Source organism: Trachinotus anak, unplaced genomic scaffold (assembly GCF_046630095.1).
Source record: "Trachinotus anak isolate AG129_WGS33_773 ecotype Australia unplaced genomic scaffold, CSIRO_AGI_Tana_v1 ptg000019l, whole genome shotgun sequence".
In the NCBI taxonomy this organism is placed as follows: Eukaryota; Metazoa; Chordata; class Actinopteri; order Carangiformes; family Carangidae; genus Trachinotus; species Trachinotus anak.
Genome location: NW_027273870.1, coordinates 2,300,079 through 2,319,489, shown reverse-complemented (window position 1 = coordinate 2,319,489; position 19,411 = coordinate 2,300,079). Strand labels below are relative to the sequence as shown.

Here is a 19,411-nt window from a genome sequence, read left to right as displayed (position 1 = left end):
TTGTTTATCAAATCCCATTAAACTTTATTTCTTTGAGTATACATATTCCATTGCACATTTCACATCATGAAAATGACTCTGATTGTAAAAATACACAGATATTGACATTTCATGTATGACAGTGACACCATCTGAATACTTTACATTTATGTTTAAGTACAACATTATGCAAAAGCTCACATTCTCAATGTGATGCAGGAGGCGAAGCAGCCGTCACACACACTGCAGATGAATCTACCCAACAACAGAACAACCATATTTTACATGTACTGCCATCTATACAAAAAGTATAAGAGTCTATATACACACTGATGATCCCATATTTACAGTGCTTCAAATAAACAAAATACAACTGGTCTATATATCTGAATAGTGCTAAGAGAGAGTGAAAGTTCAGCTTGGCACAGGTTGTGTTCATTAGTTTTATGAAGCTACGTTTGTTTTACATGTTATGCAGTGATGAAATGTTGCATGCCTTTACTAATATGTGGAATTCACACCATGCAACATAAACTACCAACAATAATTGTAATTTTAGTAATATATCAAACTAACATAAACATATTGCACAAGACAAAATGTTTCTCTGTAATATGTTCACTCACACGTAACGCTGCATGAAATGTATATATTCAATACTTTGCCACTTAACCTGGATACAACTTTTTCCTTGGCACACTAAGGATTGCAGTATATCTGTGGGTCAGACGTCTAAATATTCTGTCATTATAAGAGGGAAAATTAGAAAAATATTTATCTATAATTTGGGTTAATATATCTCTATAGGAGAGGTATTTAATTCTCATTTAGCAGTGTTTTCCTTCAGTGCATCTTACATTCACAACGGCTCCATGTTAAAATGGTCTTTCATAGCATCTGACTCATTCACATTCCCTGTCAAAACTATTACCACACAAAGTCCATCTTCTCCCCTTTGGCCTTTTCTTTTTATTTCAACTTACAGCCTTTTACAGCATCAGTCTCATAAGTGTAATCAAGCAGTGCTGCCCTTTTACTGCTTGTCTTCTTTTATACACTATAATTTAATATTTAACTACAGGAATTATAGCTTCATAGTTATTAATGATGGGTTACGGGGCAAATAATACTTTATTTTTATTTTGTCTGTTTCCTTTACTGTACAAGATTATACAATAATACACTCAAAAGTTTATATATAACCATTGGCATATTCAGATTTAGGCATTTTAAATAGAATATATGTCATATGTCTGAACTAGCAGCCTGTGATACAAACATTTCCTTTGGTGTCAACACTCAAACTGCTGAAGGTTGAGAAAGAAGTGAGGTTCACATGGCAGGTGAAACACATCTGTTATAAACCCAACTCTCCCAGCGTGAAACCCCCCAGGTCAAACACTTTGTTTACAAAATTGTGTGTCGATTAAAATGATTTATTCCAATGGTTGAAATTCACATTCATCATGTGCATCATAAGCTCTACACAAGAGTTCTAGCTCCCGACTTCACAGAAACGTGTCTGAAACTGTTTCGATGTGCAGGAGAATCCCAACAGTATATCACACCAACAAGCCATTTTTTTGCGCAGTGCCCTCCACTTAAATAGTGACAACTGAGGATGTGAGTTAAACTTGCTTATGCAATTTGCAGACAAAAAGAGCTTTAAAATTTTCATCATAACCTTTATAAAGTATGAGCAACGATCTACGTCTAGGATTTATAATTTTCAGCCAGTTTCTTCTACAGTAAGGTGATGTCACTGGCTATATTCTGCTTTCTGAACCTACTGTAGTGTTTGGTTTTGAAAATGTGCAGAATCTGCACCCATTGCACATACGGACAGGTGAGAAATTAAAGGAAAAACCAATATAAAGTGTCTTAGTAAGGTGTTGAAGAAGAACAGCTTCTGTGCTTCTTAGCATTGATTCTACAAGTCTCTGAACTCTGCTGGAGGGATGAACACCATTTGGTGTTCTGATGATGGTGGTGAAGAGCGCTGTCTAAGAAATCGGTCCAAAATCTCTCTTGTGGTTTTCGACCGGGTTGAGACCTGGGGACTGTGAAGGCCACAGCCTATGATTCACAACATTTTCATACTCATCAAACCATTCAGTTACCCCTCCTGGCCTGTGGATGGGGACATTATCGTCCTGTTCTCCACTAATTTTTTCAGATTTTTCTTTTAATTTGTCACCTGACTCTAGATGCCTATCCAGTTCTAATCCCTGTTTTAAACTCCCCATTTCTACATATGTGCAGCATGTAATCCTGTCACACAGCTATCAGGACTGTGGCAGTACTACAGGCAAATAATGGACTCTCTCTCTCTCTGCAGCTACACAAACTTATTCTTCTCAGATGACTTCACCCTTCAGTAGTCAGTTCAGCCGATTGCAAGTTACCCATCACTAAAAACTAGAGAAAAAGCAGATAAAAGTACAATCTTGTCAAACCCTTTCTTCGCTTATTGTCTAACAGCTCTCCCTGGAACAAGACAGGTCAGCTGAGAATAACGTGAACTGGCTAACCCTCAAGTTCTACTCCCCACAAATCTAAAAGGTGTGACTAAAAAATCAGCAGTAGGGAGGGGTAGAGAGAATCAGGTCAGAGTCAGGACACCTGAAGAAGGGACTCGTAGTGTTTCAGGCTGGAAAATATCAAATTATTGGACAATTTTATGCCAAAAAAATCCAGGCAGATCAAATTGTGGAGCTACGGCGCTAACACAGCTACTCATCCTCTGCCTCAGCAAGGCGAGGAGGACATTTGTTCATACTCTGGACATTTGAGGAGAGCGGGATAGTTGGAGGAGTTCATCTGGAGCGAGGCCTCGGAGGAGATGGAGGAGGGGCTGCGGCCTCGCCCGGCCCAGGCGTCTGGATGGAGGAACTGGCCGGAGTAATCGGAGCAGTTGCTGAGGCGGGGCCGGTAGAAGCCTTGATGGGGCCGGTACATTTCCTCTGCTGTGTAGCGCTTCATGAACAGATACACCGACATGACACCCGCCGTCTGAGGGGATGGAGGCAAAGGGACACAAAGTTTACTCCTGTTTGGTGATATCCTTATACTTCTGTTTCTGATTTCTTTTTTTTTTTTTTACTTGATCCAGCAAATTTTTTCTTTTTTCAGAATCAGAATCTTGTTTACTGTAAATTGGGTTTTCAACATACAAGGAATTTTCTTTGGTGCAGTATAGTAAGAAAAAAATATATAAATAAAGATAAAACAGGTCAGATCAATTCATTATTGACAGAAACATGTAAGAATAAAATATTGACAATATAATGTGAGGAAATATTATTTAGAATTGGTTATTAATGAAAACAGTGTTGTGAATATGAAAACATGTGTAAATATTAATAGTCAGTATTAGTATCCAGTGAGTCAAATAAAATCCGGTCATGAAATACCAGACACTTTAAACTATAAAATTATATAAAAACATCTTGACATTTCAGAATTAATTATTTCAAGAATTATGTAAAAATAAGTAATTACAGATGCAATTATTTGATTACGAATGATTTTCCCAATAATCATCAACCAATCAAAAACTCACACCCCTACAGTGAACACGAAAATCATGGCTCAGTTAAATGTGTTCATGCAGGTACACCTGTGTGTATGTGCTGTAAGTGTGTGCACTATTTTCTTTCTCCTCTTATTGTTCCTGCTCTTTAAGTGAGATCAAGATGCACATTCGACATTTCCTGTCAGTGTGATGTCAGATTATTGTGAATCACTGAAAGCGACTTGCTCTGTTCAAAAGCAGAATCCATTAACAGGAATGACAGCGAATAAACACATGAATCACAACACATTAGCTTATTAACCCGAAATTATCATGTTTAACGGAGACTTTCTCACAGCACAAAACATATCTGAAGGACAGGAGCTTTTAAAATGTTGGATGCATTTATTTTCTGCCTTTTGTGGTCACAGTGAAATCTCACATGAAGAACTGCAGTTTTAGGAACAAGAGACACTGGTGTTTTCAGCTGCTAATTTAAGCATCAATGAGAGCATCAGCTGAATGCCTCAAATCTAAGGTGCCATGTAAATCAGGAAAATAACATATAAGAGAACAGAATTTAAGAGAATTTCCCGTCGTATCGTTACCTCAGTGAGCAGGAAGGAGATGGCAGCGAATGCGAATGACCAGCCGTACTTGTAACTGAAGTAGGCCTCATTCGTTTTGGTCCTGTTCAGCATTTCATCATTAATGTTGGAGATGTACAAGACCAGACCAACAACCAGAGACAGACCTGAGGGAGGCAGAGAGAGAAACAGACAGACTTCTATGTATATTAAAATTCATTTTGCCCTTTAGTTACCTCAGCACACCTCACCTTACCTCACCTTTTCAGATGTACACATCACATTGGTGTTTAGTTCATTCATTTGGATATGTTGTGAGTAAAAGCCAAACCAAAGTAGCCTACCTGACAGGATGAAGAAGATTCCAGAAACGAAGGCCAGGATGGTGCGATGCGGTCGGATGTGGCCGATGTTACTGAGTACAAATCCAATGAACATGAAGAAGAGGCTGACCAGAGGGAAAGGTGTGGCAGAGCGGATCATCTCTGAGATGACAGAAGACAAACCAGGATGAAGAAAGAGAGGAAGAGAGGAAGAGAGGAAGGAGAAACTGGTAAATTCCTTTTTTTAAAATATTGTTTTGTTTTTTTGTTTTATTGCACTTTCGGCTGTGACTTTCTCAAACTTTTAATGGAAGGTTTTAGCAGCATGAGGTTTTCTATTAAGGCTGGTCTTACTCCTCATGGAGTTGGCATTTCATGGGTTTAGGTCATGGCTCCTTATTTATATTAAGATCGAGCTCGACCTCCCTACTGTGAGCAAATGGTACAGTACCTCCCAGAAGTAATAGGAGTCTCTAGTACTTGTTTCCAGACCCCTATTGTGTTCCCCATTACACAAAATGTCACCCTTCAGCTAAGTGGACCAGATGTCTAAGGCCATAACCCTAATGCAACAAGTTATTGAATCAGTTGGGTAAAGTTTGTGTGGTAAACTTGCCTGTTACACCCAGCACCAAATAAAGACTTGTGAAAAAACAAAGTAAAAGTGAGTCTTTTTGGACTTGAAATTCTGAAGCAAAATGGTGACAGAGGATTCATATTACATACTGTAATTTATGACTATTAACACTTTGTCACTATTATTTTCTGCATTTTAATGGAAATAATGAAGTTTTAAAATCACTGTTTAATCCCTACTGCCTCTTTTTTCTTCTTATTCCTTTGTCACATGTACTCTTCTTCATTCACAATGTACATGTTTATCAGTTGATAATCTAATTTACCTGTGGCTGTATTTCTTATCATGGGTGCACTTTCATCTTTCAACAGAAAGAAGGGTTTCAATTTTTTTCCCTACATAAGTCACTTGATAACAACTGAGCAAACAAAGATTTAGACACGATGCTCTGTCATCTTTGCTGTGGTGTGAGCCTGTGTAAAGTTTACAGCATCACTCTCTGTAGTCTCCACTGTTTGCACACTGCTAGTACTTATGTGTATCCATGCATGTTCACCCTGCAAGGGGCTCTCTGCAAAATGAAAATGGCACTCTTAAATATTTCAAACAAATCCATCTTTTATCTTGAGTGGACTGGCTTTGGGATTGGGCTAGGAATAGCATAAACCACACACAGTTTGATGGGGGAGATGACAGCGCAGTGCAGCGGTACGGACTCGAGTCACGTGACGCGTGCTTGGGTCAGACTGAGGTCCTGTATATAATGACTTTAGACGTGGCTTAAAAAAGCAGTTGTCAACACTGTTGTCAACACTAACCCAACCATTAGCCTGGAAAGGGCTGCTGACAGATGTGACAGCGGGAGCACTCCTCTTCCACCTGCTGGCAATAAGGTTCACTGGGAGGGCGTAATGCCTTGGTGACCCAACCAACCAAACCCAACCAAACTTTGAGAGTCACTAGTGCAGTGGAAATGAGTAGACCCTTGATTCCCATCCTTGAGCGAGGGTCAATTATTTTCCTGTTAGTGCACTAAGACTGGGTTCCTCTGCCAATTTCCTCTGGAAATCACTCATTTTGTAACATACATCCTCATATCAGCACCACTGTAAACACCCACTAGGAGATAAAACAAATAAACTCAAAAATGGAGTTCAGAGAATGAACATATAGTATGACGTTACACAACATGTGCTACAACAAATTATAGTTATAAAAACAAAAGTTTTAATTTAAATGTTTTGGTTGGTGCCGTCTTAACTGTGCACTTCAGCAGCTTATTCCTCCTTCACTGTACCGTGATAATTACAGTTTCACCACACTGAAGCAGTGCAGCTGTAAAAGTGGAGTGTTAACAGTTACTTACTGAGGACACTAACAGTGGACTCTGAGGTCATCTGGACATTAGTGGGCATCACGTACTCTATGGTAAAACACCGACCTTTCTCCTCCCCTGCAAAAAAAATGACAGGAAAAAAATATATTCAATAAAATGTCACCTAAATGTGGAGTGGACACAGGGTTCAGCACTCTGCACAAGTGATCAGACTGTGAAGTGGCCCACTGTGACAAAGAAGAGTCAAACACAGGAGCATGTACAATAAGCTAGCAGAGGATTTATTTGTGCTCTGATGAGTAAAGTTCGTGTGACGGCTGTGAAACAAAGTGTTGAATTCCACTTAAAAACAACCTGAAAGTGAGTTTTCAAACCTCATACAACTTATTCCCACTAAAACCTCAATAATACAACACACAACAAAATAAACAATAATAATAGTAATGTTAATCATACAAACACAAACTGACAGCTTGTTTCGATATAATAAACTGCCAGCTCTCAGTGTTGGGATGAGGAACACCCAGCGTTAGGTTTTAGCACCTTCCCTTTAGCATTTTGATACATACAGTAAAAAGTCTGGCACCAAAACACAATGACACACAAATACACACTCTGATGTCACTGATATCTTTCTCGCCACTTCATTAACGCCACATACTATGAGGTGTTGATCAGGTGATAGTTTGTCTTTTAGCATATGTAATTAGCTTTCATAATGCACGTTATGTGATGGTGATGCAAACCAGAACAATAAATACTGAGGGTTTGGGCCGAGACTAAAGACTTGAAGAGTATTTATGTTCCTCTTATAGTTTATTAGTCCTGGTGATTGTCACTGCTTGCTGGGATTGCACACTGTATATTAGCCAGACTTACATAGTACTCTGAATGCATCATTACTACCGTTGTTGAACGAGGACTGAAGGAGTAAAAATAAAATGGGAAAGGCAACAAGCATCAGGGAGTGTGAGACGGTATAAATGGCAACCACAAGGCTTTTCGCTACTAGTGTTTTTTTCCCCTCTCTATTGCTTTTGACATAAAATCAAATCAACATTTAATTCCACTAAATGCCGTGGGTTATTAAAACATCACTTCATGTTTTGTGTTGGAACATGACAGTAATGCTTGTGTTTTGTTTTTTTTTAATTATTTATCTCTACAGAATGGCAACAGTAATTCTCAGCCCATTCAAAAGTGATTTCAACGGAGTCAGATAATAGCTATAACTGAAAAAAAATTTTTTTTGACTATGCTTTCACATAACAGACATTATGGCTAATTTTCAGTCAGTCTTGAAGGACGACACTTTTATTCCAGATTTGTAATGAAAGTCATTTATTGCAGAGAAGATGAAAATACATTAAATCTTATGCAAATGTGATTTTAATGATTCTGTCTAGCATCTACAGCAAAGCTTTCACTGTAACTGTGTTAGATGGAGATTATGTTCATATACAGTATATTACAAACAAAATGTACACTAATTTGCAACAACAGCCAATCATACTAACAAAAACAAAGTGAATTCAGCTTATTCACTCAATTATGCTGGAAGTTTTTCACTCTACATTATATGAGCAGCGTAGGGCCTGATATCGAACATGTTTGACAGCAATGACACAACGACAGAGTGTGTTCTGGCTGTGTTGGTAAAGATCCTCTACATGAACTCGCGCTAGAACGAAAGGCTAACAGCCAAACACCCGATGAACTCGATCCACGTCAATACCAGACAAACCACCACAGGACCTCGTTCACGTTCTCTGGTGTAACAATATACTGTGACAGTTTGCTGTAACTGTTTCTAGGTCAAACACTATGCACTACAACAGTTAAATAAGGACACTCAATTGCCCCTAAAACACACAATGGACAATTAGTCCATTTATAGCAATGGCCCTAACATCTGTTACCTAATCATGAGTTGATTGCCTACATATCTACCACAACTGAACGATTAACCCCGGAACAGGACAGAGCAGGTCAGTTGTGGCACAGGGGTTAATGGAACAATTCAGCAGTGAGTGGAAGGATTTTACAGGATGAGTTTTTGCAGAACAAAAACTTTTTCCAGGTTGTAAACCATATATATGCTAAAAGGCGGAAAGAAAGGCAAAATATATTTGAGTTGAGTGTTAATAAATGACAGCAGACAACTTTTTGCATCAACATCTACACATCCATCAACAGTAAGAGTATATTACAGTCATACAGTGAACTGTGGCCATTACCAGAGGGAGAAATAGGATAAGAGCAAAAGTTGATACCTGGTTTACTGTGGGACAACACTTGTCTGGAGAGCTGTGTCTCTAAGAAAAGAGTAAAACTTAACAGTTAGTGTCTCTTTTCCGATCAAGACCTCCGAACATGCCTTTGTAATGTTAGAGCTGTGGGACGAACAATGTTTTGATAGGTATAAGGTGCTTGAGCATGCACTGTGGAAATACATAAGCTTTTGTGACTTGTGTAATCCCTGGTTTTCATGTTAAGTGTTATAGTGGGGGAAAAAGGATGCAGGAAAGAAGAAAGAAGGAAAAAGGAAAAGCAGCCACAGAACTGAGGGTTTTTCTGCATCAATCCAAAGTGCCTCCGGTGCCACAACATGTAAATCAGCCAATGGGTAAGTCATGAGGAGACAAGTCTCACAAAGCCACCTATCAACTGGAAGAAAAATACTCGACGCTTGCAAGACTGCAGCATAGAGCTGAAGTACAATTGGACAGACAAAAGGAGAGGAACCGGTCCTACTGCTGCACAGAGGTGAAGGCAAAGTTTAAAAAAGTCATGCTGAAGACTGGTCTTCTGTACTTGCAGCTGTCTAGTGGTTAAAGAGGAAAAAAAGAACAACTGTGCTGATGCAACAGACATTGTATTGGAAAGTAAACTTTGAGGCCCTGATTCACCAAAGTTTTGTGCAGACTCAAACAATGCTGTGCTGGAAACATTCAACTTCTTTGCACACATCTAAATTATATGTAGAGTTTAATATCTTCCTTTAATTATCCCATAATCTCTAGAAGGATCAATGTGCCAGATTCACTAATGGCATCAAGATTTATTGAAATAAAATCCTGTCTAAAATATCTTTTAGTTTTTATGTGATCTGTGTGTTTCAGACTTGCCTGCTAACTCACCGGCCAAGAAGCAAACCCTCCAGAGGCCAGAGTGAAGGGACATGCGTATCTCGGTGCTCTGGTTGAGGGGAAGGATGACGCCCTCCTCCAGGTAGAGCCAGTAGTCGGTGCTCACGGCGATCCCCAACAGGCCCAGGCCGCAAACAGCGAACACGCTGCTCAGCAACGTCAGCGCCTTCCTGCCACATAGGCTCATACCACAGCCTCAACAGCAGGGGGGGCGCTGCTGGCAAAAAGGGGGAGCTGGGAAGAGGGAGGGAAAAAAAGAAAAACACCTTCACCGATTTTACCAGCGTAAGGTTATCATGAAAACCCACCTGAGAGAAGATCAAACTAACCCTGGGGCAAACAAGGAGGAAACAGATGGAGGGTTGCTGGGTGGTGGGAAAATCTGGGCGCAGCTCTGAGGATTGCTTCATCTTAATTTGAGTTTCATTACTGACAATGGAGATGAGTTGGAAGTAATGAATGGGGATATGATCGCAGATACTGTAGCATAACAGAGGACTTTCTTCCTTTCAGCTGAGAAAGAAATGCGGGAAAGATTCTCTCTCCTCCATTAGAATTTAAATCACCACATTGTGCAGGGCCAAAGGCTTGTGTGGAAAAAAACATTACATAAAGTTTCCCCTCACAGTGCCTCCAGCAAAGAGAACTGAAATGTAACTCAACCCACTAATAATGTTAAAAAGAGAATTATCAAACAAAACCTGTTTTGCTATAATCAAGTACAACTCCGACTAACTGATATGAATCCACTTCCTCCTTCTCCTTACATCCAGTGATGCGGAAGCAGCATTGCAGATGGTGTGCAGTATGTGTCAGCATATGAATGTGTGCACTCGTCACACAAAACAATGGATCTGTTCATATGGTAGCTAATGCCCACATTTGCCGGAAGCTGGAGCACTGGGGAGCTTGGCATGGGATACGTGTTGAAAGGAATTGATTTTACATAATGAGTTCTCAGCGTGCTGCCGCATTGAGCCCCCACTGGGAGACTGGGAAGATGGGAGTGAATATGTGAAAGGATTTTGAACTTTTGTGGCAGTTTTTTTTTTCTTTTCCTCTCCATGGATCAACTTCTTGTGTCATGACTGAATGTAAAGCCTCAGTGGAGAGGAATAGGGAGATCTCCACACATCTGCCAGCTTGCAGCGCACAACCAGTGTCTCAACAGACAGAGGAGTCAGATGTAGGAGGGATGTGGTTTGGAGCTCAACGTTTTAAATACAGCTTTTAAGAAGATGCAGCAACTGTTTCAACAAATTGTTACATGTTTTCAGGAGAGGAGAGAATTTATTGCACCTCAATTAGCTGTATCCCATAGGTTACATCTACACACAGCACACACAGACTGTACATAGAGTGCATTATAAAAAAAAAAAAAAAAAGGACATGTCACTGAAAGCAAGACAAATTCATCAACTAATTTGGTCCATATAGGTAAATTATAGCTTTCCCTGTGTAAGATCATTTATAACCAACCTCATCCCTCTAATGGGGTAAAGCCAGTTGCCCCACTTCATTGATAAAAAGGGTAATAAATCCTAGAAGACTATTGTCACAAGTGCAGCACACAATTAAAACAAGATTTGTATACTGTACACATGCAGTCTACTCTGTTTTTATCCATTTCTCATCCTCATGTTTAAAAGTGTTTCTTTGTATTGTCCCTGTTAAGTAAAACCCATCTTTCAGTAGTAAAAATGTATCTTTTTTACTTTATATGAGAAGATATGAATTAGTTTATCTTGCATGTTCTCACCCATACACACATGTGCAGGCATGCATGCTTGGAGGTGTTATTACTCATCTTATTTAGATGCCCTGAAAATAACAGACCAAGGCATATTTGACCTCCTACGTCTCCTAATGTGAAATGACATTTCTAAGATATATAACATAACTAATGGCAATTGCCTTGATCCAGAATATGAAAGATTCATGAATATAACTGCGTCGATGAAAATAAAAACACAAACTCAAGCTCTGATCATTTGTTTCTTACAAAGGGAGCACAGGGGCAGCTATAAGTGTCTGTCCCTGTCTCTTGAGACTGGGCCTGCCTTCAAACTATGGACCACAGGTCAGATGGTGATTGGAAGTGACTGCATGCATAAGCAATCAGAGTTCCCTAAAGCACAAGGGACCAGCACTAATGAGAAAGGACCATCATTAACCCTCAGCTATTCTCGACCATGGTGCAATCAGTGGCCATTCATTTACGATGTCCATGTAAGGGCTCTAATTTTAGTCATTTAGCATCAGGCAACAACTTTCCACTCAATAGACCTTTTTGCGTTGCTACACTAAAACCAGCTGTTTTTAGTCATACAGCACAAGAAGCACATGTTGAAGCCCTGATTGCACCTACATGTGGGCTTCCTCAAGTAAGGGTTTCATTACTGAATGAGCGATACTGAAGCTATTTAGAAATGGTTGTACCTTTCAAGCACCTACGAAAATAGACAAGGGTATTGTAAAGATACAGTAGTGATGATGCTTAAAATAGCCACAGTGATCACATTAATATTTGTGTAACACTACAGTATTTGAACCCAAATCTAAAATTTGATGATGAAGTTGTTGCATGTGTTTTTATTACATGTATATGCTGGATATATTTTTCTGTAACATACAGATACAACAATTCTGTAACTTATTAAAGACCAGACAAATACCACCTGCCAGCACCACAGTACCACAGAGCTGCTGAATGATACTGTGGCTGCTTTCCAGTGAAGTAGCACTAAGTTAATGTCAGCTGGGAGCTTAGCTTTGAGTAATTAGGTGTTAACCAAGGTCAGAGGTCCACATTTGGACCCTATGTTATTTTGCTTTTTATGGTGAGTAACACAACTAAACTAGAGGTGCTAAATGCATTTGGGATGAAACTCAAACTTCCAGCACAGACATAATGGAGGTTAGCAGAATGTTTCCCTGTGCCAGCAACAGTGCATCCAACAAACCCCTCACCAGCTCCATTAGGCTGTGGACAGATTAACATTAGCTCAATGAGACCTCTGCATGGACCAGTTAAATATGTGCAAGCACACCTGCTGGCTAGAACCTGTTGTATAATGTATGGTAGCACTGTGCTGATTTTTCCGTGGCTCACAGCCCTCACAGGTAGAGTGAGTGGGTAAAACTAATAACTCGCATATGAAAAAACAATCACTGATTTTCAATGGATGCCAACTAAAATTAGAGAGAGAATGAAAGATGCAAGACCAAACAGAGACATGTAAAGACATTTAAACAGACAGCCCCAAAGCTGCCTCACACAAAAACAAGGGTGCACTGTCGCAAAAAAGTTATTGTGCAGGTGATGCTTTGGTCAAAGCCATTGCACACCCACACCATTGTAAGCTATGACTGCTTGACACTAAATATGAAGAGACATATTTTCCTGACAAACTGTTGTTTTTTTGCAGCCACTTTATTTTTTTTCCAGTGTTAGTTGTGGAAATAAACACTGTTTTATTTCTAGTGCTCTGGAAATAAATAGTTTATTGCAACTCTATACTATTGTCCAAAGTCTTATTTATTTCAGTAGTGAGTTGTTAATTCATTTATATGCAGTATCATTTGATCATAAGTTGGGGGAAGTCTTTCTAAAACGTCTTCAAATGATTTTAGCAGTTTCTGTATATCCCAGGAGAAAGTGGTTTTTAGTTAATTAATAACTGTGCCACAAAATGTCCATTGGGGGAAAAGGCTTATTAGTTACCAAATATGATGCAGCTGCTGAGGAAAGAATCACCTCTGATGAACTCTAGCCCTTAACTTCAGAAGAACTATCACCTGCTGTCATTGCAACCAAAATAAGGAAGCATGGAGGGGAAAATGATCTGTATGACAGTAAAAATTTGTTGTTAAACACATAAAACACTCACACGCACACACCTAATGCTGCCACACTTCTTCACACATCTTTCATGTATACTAATAATTCTAATCATTGTTTTGGTCTCTAAAGGATTATAAATGTTGACCAAACTCAGTTGAGGAAATGGCTTTTATTTTTCTATTGAGAAATGTTTCTCATTAAATGTTCAAAGCCTCGACAAAAAGCCTCATTGTCCCTCCCTGCCTGCAAAGGGATACACAGAACACCCTCTCTCATGCATAAACATCAGCATTTCCTTTAACAACCCGTTTGAATCTGTGATGAGGGTCCACTCCTTCCTTTGCAGTTGTTACTGAATGACTCAGAAACTGCATAAGCTACATTTTACAAGTGTGCTACACCAGTTCACAGAAGACCTATAACATCCACAATATATACACATATTTCAAAAGGATTTAACGAAAAGTAACAAAACATTGTTTACATTTTAGTGTAGCACCGAATGATGCCACTAGGGGTCCAGAGGCCCCGCTGGCAGATGCGAACCACTGCTGGAGTAAAGGGCACATCATCACCAAAAGTAGGGCATTCCTCTTCTGTCTCCTTTGTTAACATGCTCCTAACCTCCTGTCAACCTTCATTTCAACAGCTCACTGGCAAAAATGCCACATTTTTCGCAGACAATTGGTAATGCAAAGGCGAGGAAGAGAGTAATTGTTGTAGAATACGATGTTAAAACACGGACCTCCAGGGCAAACCATCACCAAGCCATGATCAACCTGTGGCCAGTTAATAACAGGGCAAGAGATAATAGCTTATAGATTTTTTTTTTCTGGCAACAACAAGAACCAAAATATTATAAAAATATCAAAGCCTATATAATTAATACTCTATTGTTCATCTTTCTTTCTAACTGATGTTTGAAAATTGCAAATATAAAAATATCACAAATGCATATTTATTTTGGTGGACAGGATGATCAAGTGCAGGTTTTTTTTTTTTGTTTTTTTTTTACCTCACCTTTGTCTGACTTGATAAGATGATTTCTAGATAAGACTGTAAAGCTGCTGATAGCCTAATTTGAATTTGTGTATTTGCTCATCTCTGTCGAGGGTTTTGTCAGCGTCGGAGTGTGGATCTCTTTTGGCGTGCTTATTGACCCAGTTACTGTGGCTGGAAGAGCGGGGCTGTGAGTGCAGTCCCTCTGTTGCCCCTGACGTGGACAGGCGACTAACACTGTGGGAGTTAGTTGCTGTTGGTTGATGTTACTGGGGCTGATTGGATGAGCCTGAGGACAATAGCAAGTCCGACGCACGAGAGAGGAGATATGTCATCAAGCCACGGACACAGCTGGACGAAGCTGGCAGCCCCCATCACTGGCCTGCAGAGAATCTGCCTGTACAGTTGCAACAGTCGTGATAAAGGGAAAACACCACACATTCCTACAGTATAAGTGCAGAGATTCATACACACATCATGTGTACTCTCTCCACAAATGTCCATAACGTGACAGTTTTATCACCATAAACCTACTAATACGGCCAACGACAGGCTGCATTGCATGGAAAATATTTTTATTGATTCTGTGTCAACTGGAGGACGTTTGTGTCAAATATACAAACATAACTTTATGTGTGCCACGAGACCACACAACGGAACAATGAGTTCATTTTTGCAGTTGAGAAAGTATTTCGAACCTAAACTGATTCATTATGTTTATTTAGTTAATAACTGATCAAAGTTATCAAAGTCACTATGGGTATTTCCTTTTACTGATACTCCGACTGTGTGACTGTAGCAGTAATGTTATATCACAGACGACATCTTTTCCACTTGTTCTTGTATATCAGCCGTTATCTTTGAGCTTTGTGGGCTCCCAGTGGCGAGCTAATAAGCAAGAATGATTTCTCAGTGGTCTAATTTTGGAGATGCCTCTGCCCTCCCTTGAAGGCATGCTGAACCAAAAATGTGAAAATACACACAGTAGTTCAAGCCAAATCCCTGCTGCAGGCCAGACAACTTACAGTGCATCATCTGGCGAACAGCAGAGAGAGGTGGTGGTGGTGGTGGTGGTGGTGGTGCAAGCTGTCAAGACAGAGAGTGACGTGGAATTTTTCCTGTCATACTCTCGCCTTCTCTCCGCATTAAAATCACAGGATTTCGGTTATAAAATCAGTCAGGCGGTTGCTTTAATGTTGCCACCGATTTTCATAGAAACAGCTGAACCGGCTGACCTAATGTAGGAGGTGTTCTCCTCCTTCTCTTCTCTCAGCCTCGAGACTCCAGAGCAGGCTGCAAAACACAGCACATCTCTCCTCTGTAATGTCAGATCATCTTAATTGGATGGGGCAGCTCTGGATATAGTCCACGCCTCTCATGCTGTTCCAAAGGCAGTTCCCTTATGTCTTTTAGCAAATGGTTTTGGCTTTGAGCTGTCATCCCCCGCGAATTCCTTCATACACTACCATGACCGTAAAGTGCACGGGGAGCTTGTCAGTCAGCTTCTTGTCTGCATTTACTGGCTTCTGATGATCATAAATAAGTAACAGTGAAGATCGCAAAAGACCCTTTGAAGATCTGTTTGCTTTACCAGAACTTAGTGTGTATATCGGGGACAATGATCCTGAAGTACCTCACTTCATGTAGGCATATTTTTAACAAAGATGACAGACAGGTGTATTTAATCTCACAGACCTCAACTGAACGGCACAGTAGTGATCTCTAAAAGGGCGGACACACATTGACTCTGGCACAAAAATACAGGGACCTACAGCAATAGCACTAAAATCCATTTTCCCATGTTCGTTGTGAGAACACATCTCCCGTTTATAAGTGCTTGACTTGGCCCTGTCGCCAGGCAACACTATACAGAGAGGCCTCCGAATTAGTCAAGCATGAATGAACTGATAAGCGAGTCCCAAAACAAGGCTTCCTATCCGGTGGTTCATTTTACATGCCAGAGTAGGGACTCAGAGGAAAAGGCGAGAAAGACATAGAGACACATACATTATAGAAGATCATAGAACAAAAGATAAGCAGGACATATCACATGCTGTAATGTAGGTTCACTCAAACACACATGCAGAATAAAGGCAAGGATTCATTACAGATAAAGTACACGCAATTTTATGTATGCATATAAGTTCTAATAGTTACATACATGTCATTCTACAGCTATATTACCACTGTACATGCAGATAAAAAAACTGCTATAGGACTTTAACAGTGACTACCAGAGTCTGAGCTACAGTACTTTATATTACCAATAACCAGTCACTAGAGAGCACTGTGTTTACTTTTTGAGGCTATATCCCATCACGACGCTCCTTAGAGGGGGAGCGATCACTAAAACCAACGAGGTGCAGCCAAGAGAGTAGGCTGTCGCTACAGGGAATGCTTATTTACTGGGCTGAACACATTTCTTTTATGGTGCAGCGTGGTTCATATACACACTAAGAATAGCAAGTGAAGTTACTAAACGGTTTACAAAGGAAAACAAAACTGTCACACTCCTAGATATCTAAGCTCCTGACTAATCAGGGCTCTTTCTGTCTTTAAATAAGAAAATAACATGAAATTAAAAAGAGAATAAATGGAAAATAAACCTCACAGCATAACATGAACCTAAAAAGAAACAAGAATTATTATCTTATATGAATCAATATTATTATTAAGTGATATGAAACAAGCCTTTTGTCATACCTGGCTACAGCCATAACACCAACTGACCTACAGCTAGTGTATATAACTGTTCACTGCACATTGAGGACACTGAGCGTGTCCATGTTTCTCATTATGGAATTTGCATCAGGCATTTCTATGAACGGTGACCTTCAGCTATGTTTCTGCTGTTGACAGGAGTGACACAGTGGTAAACTGTGAGCAGTGTTGTTGCTAAGGGCGGAGGAGAAATGGAGGAAGACTGTACGACTTTTAGGGCAGGACACACGGATGAGCTGTAAAGCCCTTTGTAACACGGTCTCTGAATCCTGGCCTGGAAAGCTGCGTGAAAATTTGCATCACAGAGATGTAGTTTATCCTCTGGCAACATGGTAAGATTCTGCATAGAGCTGAAAGCATTTTAATGATGGTATTAGTCAAAAACAAACAGCAGGGTTTAGATCAACTGAACATATTAAAAGTTTCGTTGAAAACTATTTGGACAAACAGGCTTTTACATCAAAGGAGAAAACAGCATGAATGCAACTTTTGAAAGACTGAACTGAAATTTCCACCAGAGGTACTTCTCCATCTTTGGGTCTCAGTCTGAACTACTACACTCTAATGTCCAGATAACGGGGATAACTTATTATATCCATATCGCAACAAGTAGATTCTCATCAGGGGAGAGTGTGAGCAGCCAGAATCCACAGTCCAGTATTGGACAGTGGCTGGAAACCACTTCTCTCCTGCAATCACAGAAAAATAATCCCCTGCAGCCTGCACACCATCCCAGCCTAAGTTTGTGCTACAACAGTATTTGTCTGACCGGCACAGTGAAGAATAGATGTCAGCCAAGTATCTTATACCTGTGGGCTGTGGACTGCTGCAAACAGAACCCAGGTTTCTGTTCATGAGGAATCAAATTGCGATTGAAACTCAGGTTTTGTTTACTTTCGGGTAATTTTCAGTAATTACCACAGAGTCGCAGCAAATGAGAGAAAATGAAAAGCGTAAATTTATGATCCTGAATAATCCAATAACTGCAGATGACCACTGTCCCTCCTCTGGCATCTGTGTAAGTAATTCACGTTATTCTGTCATTATTTTTCGGCTCATTTTGAATTCATCTATAACTGTGCATGTGTGCGTTGGCTCCGTGCTCTGTGCAGGACTGAGAGCCAGCTGCGCGTTACTGCCGCCGTCTAATCCTTGGCTCGACCTCGTCTCTGTCCGCGGTGCTGAAGCGGGCGCAGCCGCGGAGGAGTCCGTCAGCGTGGTGCCTGCTCCGGGGGGGTCCGCCGTCACCCGCAGCGGCTCCCAGCGTGTGCTGCGACCTTCGCTTTATAACTTCTTTAATTGCACAAAGGAAACGTTTTTATCATCATCTCCTCTTTTTCTCCTTCCCTTTCTTTCTCTCATCCTAAAATGAGTCCAGCTCCCACGCCCGCGGGTCCACAGACCCACTGAAGGCGTCAGGGGGCAAACACCGGCAGAAAATAATACATTCACAGCTTTAAAAGTCATTTAGTGAAGCCTTTCCCCGACAAAACGAACTGCAAAATGATAATATACGTTTCACAATGACATGTCAAGTCCACTCTCCACATAGAAACACGATGAAAGTGACTTCGTGTGTGGTGGTGAAAGCTTCCACCCTGATTATGAGGGGACGTGGACCGTGTATTGACACAAGGCTCCGTCTAACTGGCTCTATGGACCAAGACCCAACACCAGAGCAGCTCTCCCCCCGCACTCAAATACATCTAACTCTGCACTTTCAAAATAAAAGACAGACTCACGGAGTCTATTACCTTCACGAAGAAGACTCGTTAAAGGAAAGCGCTCTTCTTCTTCTTCTTCTTCTTCTTCCTCTTCCTCTTCTCCTTCTCCTTCTATTCTTTCTCTTCTTCTTCTTCTTCTTCTTCTTCTTCTCTCCGGTTCAGCTCCGCGCTCTCTCGGGTTTGGCGCGCGATACTATCCTGCTAAGCGCGTGGCAAGAGGCACGTGGTACCCAGCCTCGCGCCAGTGGGCTGCTCCTCAGGTGTGAGGAGGGGGGGGGGGGATCAATCACTGAACTGTTTTAGATGTTTCTGCAAAATACAAACAACATGGAACTTTTCTGTGTTTTACATGTTATTTCATGCCCACATTTATCTGGAACCCTGCACACGCACCAAGTCATGTGTTAACCTGCATATTCATACAGTAATGGTACACGCATTATATCCCGTCTTTACATTTATTGCATTTTTTTTTTTTTTTTTTTTTTAGCAAAAATGGATATTCCACATTTTTGGTAACAAATTGTATTCTTCTATTACAACATGCAACTAGCCTTCAGTTCAACATTGCAGCAGGAAGGAAGAACATGTTAATTCTGATGAGAAGTGTTTCTGGCAGTCTCTCTGGAGATTTTCCAAAAGGGAATATTATGCCAGC

At 40.4% G+C, this 19,411-nt stretch overlaps 1 protein-coding gene across 2 annotated transcripts; it reads right to left on the bottom strand.

Annotated features, from left to right (window-relative positions):
* On the bottom strand, positions 1-19,019 carry LOC139636873 (voltage-dependent calcium channel gamma-5 subunit). 2 transcript variants are annotated; one of them, XM_071505253.1, is made up of 7 exons: positions 18,784-19,019; positions 9,457-9,699; positions 8,590-8,631; positions 6,347-6,433; positions 4,425-4,565; positions 4,102-4,247; positions 1-2,991 (listed from the first exon to the last, which is right to left on the bottom strand). In XM_071505253.1, the coding sequence occupies exons 2-7, from the start codon at positions 9,650-9,652 to the stop codon at positions 2,728-2,730; spliced, it is 876 nt and encodes a 291-aa protein (XP_071361354.1). In that variant the 5' UTR covers positions 9,653-9,699; positions 18,784-19,019; the 3' UTR covers positions 1-2,727. The 2 variants fall into 2 exon arrangements, with proteins under 2 accessions (XP_071361354.1, XP_071361355.1); XM_071505254.1 differs by lacking the exon at positions 8,590-8,631 and having other exon boundaries at positions 18,784-19,017.
* Between the last annotated feature and the right edge of the window lie 392 nt (positions 19,020-19,411).